The sequence below is a fragment of the Mycetomoellerius zeteki genome, unplaced genomic scaffold, assembly GCF_001594055.1.
Source record: "Mycetomoellerius zeteki isolate Tzet28-1 unplaced genomic scaffold, Tzet1.0 scaffold716, whole genome shotgun sequence".
Classification (NCBI taxonomy): Eukaryota; Metazoa; Arthropoda; class Insecta; order Hymenoptera; family Formicidae; genus Mycetomoellerius; species Mycetomoellerius zeteki.
In genome coordinates this window covers 38,945-48,726 of record NW_017257738.1, presented here as the reverse complement: position 1 = coordinate 48,726, position 9,782 = coordinate 38,945, and the positions used below count along the sequence as shown (strand labels likewise).

Sequence of the window (9,782 nt, the reverse complement as noted above, 5' to 3'; positions counted from 1 at the left end):
AGAAAGTGTGTGCGGCAGAATATCCGGTTTCAACCATGTTTGACCGCAACAAAATGGCCGTCTGTTTGTCAGGTACAGCTGTAGCGGCCAATCTAAGCAATCTTAGGTTAGTGTGCTAGGCAAGCAGGCAAGCAGCAAAGATCTATTTAAAAATTTTCTCAAAGATATATATAAAAGAATATAGATATATAAAAAAAATGTATGTTCAATTTGAATTAAAACATTGCAGGAGAAAGTAATTATATCGAGGATGGAATGAAAATTTTTGATCTGAAAGAAGAGAGCATTCAAAAAGCGAGAAAACAGAGGCTTAATGTATCTATAAATAAACGCTTATGTATTATTTTATTAATGTACCAATAAATGCTTAAAATACAGAAACAACTCAGAGGAAATCTGAAATGTTTATTCTTTGCAGTTTAGACATAACCTTCAAATAATATGAAAGTGTTACGTTTATCAAATATATATCTAACTTAACTGAACAAATGAAACCCTTTTTTATTATTATTTTGGCAATTTTTCACACAGCAAGTGCTCGGCATTGTAATACTTATTTACTCGAGAATACGTTCTCGAGCAAATACTAACGCGTCGTATACCGGCAACGGCGGCAACGGAAACACACCGACAATGAAATCGCAATAATTTAGTAGAAATCACTTCACACTTGGCGGGATCGGGAATTGCCGGATTCATATTACGATTTTGACGCAACCAATCAAGGCTACTGACCTCCTTCACCGCTTGTTCTCTTCACTGGGACCTCCCCTCCAAGCAAGTGTGCCAACTTTAAAATGAAAAATTTCCCTCTGAGCTAAACACGTTGTAATCTTACTTTCCGAATATGCTTCATAGATATGTAATAAAATTATATATCACACACACATATAGTTATAGCTCCCTTAAATTTTCCATACAAAATTATTATATACTGTATAACTATATAATTGTATGATATATATTGTGTGTATAATTTATATATAATGTTTATATTATGTAATTGTATAATTACATAACTATATAATATATAATTTTATTATGTATCTGTTATATATATGTTAGTTTCTTGCTCTTCAATGGGTGCATTCAGTGGGTGCATCCAGTTGCGAGATTCTCTAAATGTTTTATCGACAATTGTCGCTATCGTTAACTAGCCAATGAAAACTGCTCTTTCTCCCAGGATTGTACCGCCATTGGCTGTCGCTAGTTAACGATAGCGACAATCATCGATAAGATGTTTAGAGAATCCCACTACAGAAGCGCAGAGCGCACTGAACCCATTGGGTGCATCAAGAAGCACGACTGCTCACTGAGCGCTCAGTGAGCTCTTGCATCTGATTGGCATATTCCATTAGATCTAAAAATATAGACCAAACAGATACAAGAGCTCACTGAGCGCTCTGCGCTTCTGGATGCATCCACTGAATGCATCCATTGAAAAGGTACAAGAGCTCACTGAGTGCTCAAAGAGCGGCTGTGCTTCTGGCTGTACCTAATGTTTAAAAATAGCTAAATACGCGCGTCCGCCCGGCCTGCCGAAAAAACTTACTGCCCACCAGATTTGCATGGCGCGCGAGCCGTCCTTTCGGCAGTAGTAGGCCGGGCAAACGCGCGTATTCGGCTACAATAAGCGTCATTTTTATTCCAAATTGTTAAAAATAATTTTTTTATCATAACTTCTGTTATCATTATTTAAAGATACCACTTTGGCATAATATTAGCACAACTTAGCAGAACTTAGCACAATCAAAAAAATTGAAAAAATCGCAAAGTGGGAGGCTAAAAAATCGTTTTTTTAATTATCTAACGTGGTTTTCATATTTTGACTTTAATATTCGAGCACACTGTAGCACAAACCTAGCACAATTTTCAAAATAAGTTAATTCCAAAAGTGGGTGGCTAACTTCTTACAGGCGACAATATAACGATACCGAACTATCGTTAAAAGTTACAGAATAAACATACTGATATGGCTGTGCTCTCAGATTTCTCTCTGGTAAAACAAATTGTGGAAAATATTGAATTTTAAGAAATTGAATGATATCACTGTAGACAATTAATAACATTCAATTATATACAGAGTTAGAATAATTTCAAAATATATTAAAAATATAATTGCATTAAATATAATTGCAAATCACAACTAAAAACTTTATTGTTAGAGTATTAAATAACGATATTAAATAACGGCAAATAATTTTTAGCGTTTATTTTTCCCGATTATTATAGTGATTTCTTGGTACAATCTTGCATATAATCTACTGCAATCATTTATATACAGTGCTCTATTTCTTGAACTACGGGAACAAATATAAACTGCTAATATTTTTAGTTTTTCTTTTAGAGAAACATTATAAAATTTTAACATGTACGTATAGGAACGCGATTTTTACGACATTGCATTATCTATAAAATGCTGCCTCAATAAATAGTATTAATATTGAAAATTGCGTGCATAAAGGTGGAGAAAGATATTAAATAAATGATGTTAAAAATTGAACCTTTTTCTTTTATAAATTCTCCTAGCATCGCTTACCAGAAAAAAAAACAAAGTGATATTGCAATCTTTAAAAAAAGATATCCCATCGAACATTGATAGATAATGTCCGGGAGCATCAAGACGTTATTCGGACTTGGGTTTCATATCTTCTTTGTAGTGCAGCAGCACGAGAGAGAACAAAAACACACCAGCCATCATGGAGAATGCACTTATGTAGTATGGAAATGCGCTCGGTATAAAGCGTTCATATTGTGTGTGTTGCAGTGGACGCACAGAAACTTGCGTCGTACTGTAAAGATGGGTCAATCCGATGCGCGTATAGTCAACCTTGAATTGGTATACCCCATACACATCAGGGATCTTAAATCTGCCCTCGTAGCGACCATTTCCTACTGATTTCATTGTCATACGCACGAACGGGTCGATTCGTACAAATTCCAGCTGCAGATCGTTTGTCTCGTAAGGCACCCACTTGCCATCTGATAGTCGTTCGACTTCGATGGAATACACCACGTTGTCCATGATCGTATACGCAGTTGGCGGCTGCGTTTCACCGGCTCGATGATGGTGAACGGACGACACCCGTATGACACCGTTCTCCTTGAACACCCATTGTGTTATGGCCTTGGCTACCACTTGATTGCCAGATTTCTCGTATCTTTGACCATCTGCAAGCAATTGATCTTTTTTAAGTCTCATATAGATATTTTTAATAATCGAGTAAAAAATTTAATTGAAGAGATAGCGATTATTACGAAATTTCAAGAGATAAATAAAAATATCTTCTTTTTGTTGCTATAGAACTTGATATATTTTTACCTTGTCCCTTTTGAATAGGACTTGTAAATGCTTCGTCACTGAAGAAAAACAGGGAACCCGAGAATAGAACTCGGGCATTATTTCTTGCCTGTAGAGCCGCTATTAACAAAGTATTTTTGCCAACACCATGTGGATACTCTTTGATTGGTTGATCTGGATAATAGGTATATGCTGAAGTAGATGCTGATAATAAACGTAAAATTAAAGGATTATCTGTGTCCGCGATTAGTCCGGTTCCTTGATATAGCAATGGGGGAATGTTTTTGCTTCCGACAATAATTGGAGCATCTATTAGATTCGCTGGATCTGCTACTATAGTAGTGTGTTGACCACTGTCAGAAGCATCATAGTTCATATGATCGATTACAGTGGAGCCTTCCTCATCTACCTCTAAGCCACATTCCGAAGCTAACTCATGTACAGCATCGCCAGAATGTGAGGAGCCAGCAAGCAGTACATTTCCACCATTGTCTATAAACTCCGTTATGGCGTCTACACTCAAAGCACCACCAAACTCTTCAACCGTAGGTGCAAATATTATCAGATGTTCATATAAATATTCGCCATATTTGGAAAGTTGCAAAGTTGCATCGTCAGCTGATTTGAAAGTTAATGTATAACCACTATCTGTAACAATTTTAAAACATTAAACAAATAATATAAATTCCCCGACACAAAAAATGTAATTATAATAAGTTTGGCAAATTGGGAATTAGTGCTGTACTATGTGCGCGATAAATTTTCAATGTCATTAAATTGTATCTCTCGTATTTAATTAAAAATTAGTATACATGTTTCGGCTAACTTTTTAGCCATCTTTAGTACATACAGATGATTTCATGATGAGTAATAAGATGTGTTAGACAATGGTATTCACATGTTTAATGTTTCACCATTTAATATCTGATATATTTCTCTGTAAGGTGATCAATCAACATTTATTGAAAAGAAGACGCAATCCAGCTAACAAACTAGTTGCGTCTTCTTTCCAATAAATAGTTGATTGATCACCTTACAGAGAAATATTTCAGATATTAAATGGTGAAACATTAAACATGTAAATACTATCGTCTAACACATCTTATTACTCACTACAGAATCATCTGTATGTACTAAAAATGGCTAAAAAGTTAACCGAAACATGTAAACTAATTTTTAATTAAATATGAGAGATACAATTTAATGATATTGAAAATTTATTGTGCACATAGTACAGCGCTAATTCCCAATTGTCAAACTTATTATAATTATATTAGAACATATCTATTATTTAAAGCCAATAACATTATAATTCATATTTTCCTGCTTAATTGCTTACATTTTATTAAATTATTAGAAATTATGCATTCTGGACTGTTCTCACTCAAATGCTATCCAAATATCATTTTATCCTTGTTTATTTGGAGAACATTTAGGTGGGAATCTGAATGCGTCCCTGTGTAGTGTAATTCTAATAATTTATTAATTTAGAATACAAACAATCCAGTAAAAAAAATCATGCATTGTATGCTGCTGGATTAATATTACATTAATTCTATCAAATTTATTCAATTACTTCTTAATAAGTGTCATTAAAAATTATATATATAAAAGACATTAAGTAAATAAGTAAATTAATATATTAAATAATGTTAAATACATTAGATTATTACATGGATTTAGAATACCTCACCTAAAATCTTAATAAAAAGATATTCATTCGATGTGTTTTCACTCAAAACGAAAGAATCCGGCAGAAAAGCGTGGCGTTCGGCCTCGTGAATCGAGTTATCAAGCCTTAAAGTTCGAGACTTTAGAGGTTAAGATATCTGTTATCCCGACTCGATACAACGCTATGTATACGTTCTTGCTTTAATTACACTAATTCACTGCTTTAAAAATACAAATTCATTGCTTTAAAAACACAAATTCACTGCTTTACAAACACAAATTCATGGCATCAACAATGAATTTGTGTTTGTAAAGCAGTGAATTTGTGTTTTTAAAGCAGTAAATTTTTGTTTGTAAAGCAGTGAATTTTTGTTTGTGAAGCAGAGAATTTGTGTAATTATTTAATGCAGAACGTGTACATAGCACTGTATCGCGAATCGGGATGACAGATATCTTAACCTCTAAAGTCTCGAACTTTAACGCTTGATAACTCGCTTCACGAATCACGAGGTCGCCACGTTTTTCTGCCAGATTCTTTCGGCTTGAGTGAAAATGCGAATGAATATATTTTTATTGAGATTTTTAGATGGGGAGAGGTATTCTAAACAATGACCGAAAATATATGTAACAATTTTTACTCTCGATAAAATTAATTTTAAAATAAAATAATATATTCATCTTATGTGATAAATAATGTACGTTTCTCAAGAAGATTAAAAACGGATAAATAATTGAAATTTTGGCATGGTCTCAGAGTATAAGTGGAAAACAATGTAACAGATCGAAACACTTAATAATTATTATTCTCTATACCCTCAGACGTAGTTGATATTCTGCACACATGTACATTTAACGTCCACGATAACGTGTAATGCGTGAGAAACATTTTAGGGAGTTTTTGCAATAATGTGAATCCAAATATGATGAACGCTAAAGTCATGTTATCCTTTTTTTTAATTAATTGTTAAGGAGATAATCTGATCTTAGCGTTCATCGTATCTGGATAAACAGTATTGCAAAAACTCTATTATTGCTAAAGACAGCTGCCAACGATTCGAACGTCAAAAACGATTAGAAAAATAGACACCGTGCGAATACCTTGTAACATCTTGAAGAATATTGAATGAGTCTCCTTAATAGCGAGATTGTCAAGCAGGACTAGAATCGGGCCGCCGGCATCCGAGCCGGCGAACACGAGGAACGAGCAGAATAACCATCCTACGAGTCTCATCGCGCACCAATTATGACGAAATATTTGCCACGATACACTCTGATATCATCGAACGTCTTCTTCGGTAATAAGCAGAGGAGCCTTAAGGCCCTGCGCACAATGGAGGAAATATTAGGAATAGGAATAAATATCAAGATTTCAACCTATCAGAAACCGTGTATTCCGGTGTAACTGATATGTAGATTGAAATCTTAGGGCTCCTGCACACTGGACGCAGAAACGCTTGCCGCGCGGCAAAATGTGACGCGATAGTCAATAAACGGTGCAATTTCATGGGCGCGTCACACGTTACTTCAGAAATAAAGGCCGCAGCACAGACTCTTGCATAACGCATAACGCATAGTGCATAAGCGAATCAACTAATCAGAATCTTTCCTTTCCTCCCATTCCATGGAAAAGAAGAATTTCGATTGGTTGATTCCCTTATGCACTATACATTATGCGTTATGCAAGAGTCTGTGCTACGGCCATAACTAGATTCTAGTGACTTCTAGCATTGTCGCGTTTTGATTGGTTGCTGCTCCGCTGCTTGACGCTTGCTGCGTTCAGTCTGCACTAGGCATTATTCCTATTTCTAGAGACCGCGACAAACTTTTGCATAACGCATAATGCACAAAGGCATCAACCTTCTTTTCAACAATCAAAGTTCTTCTTTTCCGTGAAGTGGAAGAAAAGGAAGGATTCAGATTGGTTGATTCTCTTTATGCGTTAAGCCTGATTTATAATGGTCGTAACCGTTAACTTATGCCGGTGCCGGTAAAGTTCAACCATAGGATTTCAATGCTTTCGTTCATACTAACTTACCGTATTAGTATGAACGAAAGCATCAGACTTTATGCATTATGCAAGAGTCTGTGCTTCCCGCTTAATGGCCGCAGCACAGACTCTTGCATAACGCATAACATATAAGGCTCTGCGCACAATGGAGGAAACAGGAATAGGAATAGATATTAAGATTTCAACCTATCAGAAACCGTGTATTCCGGTGTAACTGGTATCTGATAGGTTAAAATCTTAATATCTATTCCTGTTCCTAATATTTCCTCTATTATGCACAGGGCCTTAAGCATAAAAAATTCAACCAATGGGTGCATTCAGAATTCTTTATTTCATGGAAAGGAAGGAAACGAAGGATTTTGATTGGTACATTTTCTTATGCATTACGTATTATGCGTTATGCAAAAGTCTGTGCTCCCCGCTTTAAGCCTATGGCACATACAAAAACGTAAGGCCGTAAGACATAATCAGTAAGCGAATTGGCCAATCATGATAGAGACCGTAAGGCCAGTAGCGAATCCAATCTTAGGGCCCTGGCACACAAAAAACTTAAGGCAGTAAGACGTAAACAGTAAGGAAATCAACATGTTGGATTCGCTACTGCTTATGTTATGGCCTTATGGACTCTACTGTGATTGGTCAATTCGCTTACTGCTTACGTTTTACTCCGGATGTCGACTCGTGTCGACTTGTGTCGACTGCGCACGACGTAACCGCGTTCGGTAAAGCCCATGGCGCATGCAAAAACGTAAGGTCGTAACACGTAAGCAGTTATGCGGGGTCTACAATAGAAGTCGTAGCAGTCATAGGGTCTTAAGTCGTAGAAAATTGACCAATCACAATCAAATATGAGAAGAATAATCAACTGTGATTGGTTTTCTATGACTTAAGACCCTACGACTGCTATGACTTCTATTGTAGACCTCGCATTACACGTATTCTACAATAAGCCATTAGAATAGTCTGTCACACATGAAATGCATAACAAAGCATAAGCATAACATAAGATTCCGACTCTCTGTCCCCCTTGGAGCTACAGAAAAGAATCGGCTCTATTATGTTACTGACAATAAAATAAAATAAGTAAATCAAGTTTAAATAATAGCTAAATAACAATTATTTTCAGTATTTTATTTTTAAATATATAAATATATAATTAATCTTATTCGTATAATATTTAAGATAATTAGAAAGAATATATATTTCATAATTATTTACTGACATGAATAATAAAGTAAAGATATTAGCAACATGATCAGATTATGATTTCCGGGCAATATCATGTTGTTCTGCCCAAGCTGGAAACTCACTGATGCCATAAATAAAAGTTCCCCAAGTAGGGAATAGAATAACTTGCACTATTAAACTGTACATTGCGGGGAAACATCCGACTGCTATTAGTATTTGAGTTTGTAAATGACCCGCGACAGTTATAATTGCATTTGGCGGCGTAGCGACTGGCATTCTGAATGCGTACGAGCACATTAGAGTCACTGGCATCATCAGATATAATGGATGTATCTTCATCGCCACACACTTTAAGAAACAAACAAAAATGAATAATAATCACAATTTTGACGAAGAAATACTTACAACAAAAATAAAATATAAAAATAATTATAAGTCACGTTTCTTAAAAATTATTCTATCGATCATTGAACGGGGAGCATAAAATTCTGTAAAAAGGTAAAAGAAACGTACAAAATTTGTAAATTATAAAAATGAACGAAAAGTAAACATATTTGAAGATAAAGATATTATTGCTACATTTTTTTTTAAATTTACAAAGTAAGCTCTCCTAAAGTTGATAAACAATTTATAGTTATAATATATCTTATCATTGGACAAATTCTTACCATGTGAGCGACGACAGGCAGAACTATATTAGCTGTACCAACGTTTGAAGTAAATTCCGTCAGTGTACTAACGAATAAAAGAACAACGGCCATCATCAGCACAGGAGGTAATTCTTTCAAAGGCACCAAAGCTAGTCCTATCTTCATAGCAAGTCCTGAGACACTGCTGCCTTTTGATACAGCAAAACCACTGCCTAACAAAAATACTAATCTCCACGGCATCTTTGTCTGAATGATTTCCCAAGTAATCAGACCCTCGGACGATCTGGTCAATCGTCTGGACGCTGTGATCATATAAAGTTTCATGAGCACTAACATAAGATATATAAAACAGAAAGACGAATCAAGTAGCAAGCCATTCCTCGCTTATTTTTTAGAACAAAGTCAGTAACTTGCTGCTTATTCGTGTTTCAGGTTCGTACTTGGCTTGGTAATTGTTAAAAGCTCTTACGGTCGTTGCTGAGAAAGTGTAAAAAAATCGGCTCTTTTGGGATGAAAAACATTAGCAGGCATATAAAGACTGCGGGCGTTGAATCCACCAACATTCTATATAAAGATTATGTTTGAAATGAAATACGAGTTCATTAAAAGAAAATATAGTTATTTTGATTTTTGCTGACGCTCGCAAAAGAATTAATTTTTATGATAAGACTGTTTTTTTTATCACAAAACTAATACATACTCTCGTTGTACTTAAAACAAAATAGATATCAAGTTTGACGAAAACGAGAAAGAAATTTTAGTATAGTCCAATGCAGTGACCAAAGTAGTATATACAAGCTACATTTACACCATGCATTTAGACCGTGCCCTATACAATAGGTGTCTTTGTTTATCCTATAAATTAAATAAAAACACCTACCGCATAGGTCGCGGACTAAGCGTATAGGCCGATTCTAGACCACTATGTGTTGGTGCATGTTTACGCGGTGTGTGTGTGTGTGTG

General features: G+C 35.3%; 2 protein-coding genes across 2 annotated transcripts in view; both read right to left on the bottom strand.

The window, feature by feature from the left end:
* Positions 1-2,539: 2,539 nt before the first annotated feature.
* On the bottom strand, positions 2,540-6,272 carry Ost48 (dolichyl-diphosphooligosaccharide--protein glycosyltransferase non-catalytic subunit Ost48). The gene is made up of 3 exons (XM_018458265.1): positions 6,071-6,272; positions 3,323-3,949; positions 2,540-3,171 (listed from the first exon to the last, which is right to left on the bottom strand). Exons 1-3 carry the CDS (start codon positions 6,201-6,203, stop codon positions 2,627-2,629), a joined length of 1,305 nt encoding a protein of 434 aa, XP_018313767.1. The 5' UTR covers positions 6,204-6,272; the 3' UTR covers positions 2,540-2,626.
* Positions 6,273-8,240: 1,968 nt separating this feature from the next.
* LOC108729246 (protein I'm not dead yet) overlaps positions 8,241-9,782 on the bottom strand; it is a 14,646-nt gene continuing 13,104 nt past the window's right edge. The window contains exons 6-8 of the mRNA XM_018458258.1: positions 9,288-9,382; positions 8,837-9,120; positions 8,241-8,516 (exon numbers count right to left, since the gene is read on the bottom strand). Coding sequence (XP_018313760.1) covers positions 8,241-8,516; positions 8,837-9,120; positions 9,288-9,382 — 655 coding nt within the window. The remainder of the gene's footprint in view (positions 8,517-8,836; positions 9,121-9,287; positions 9,383-9,782) is intronic.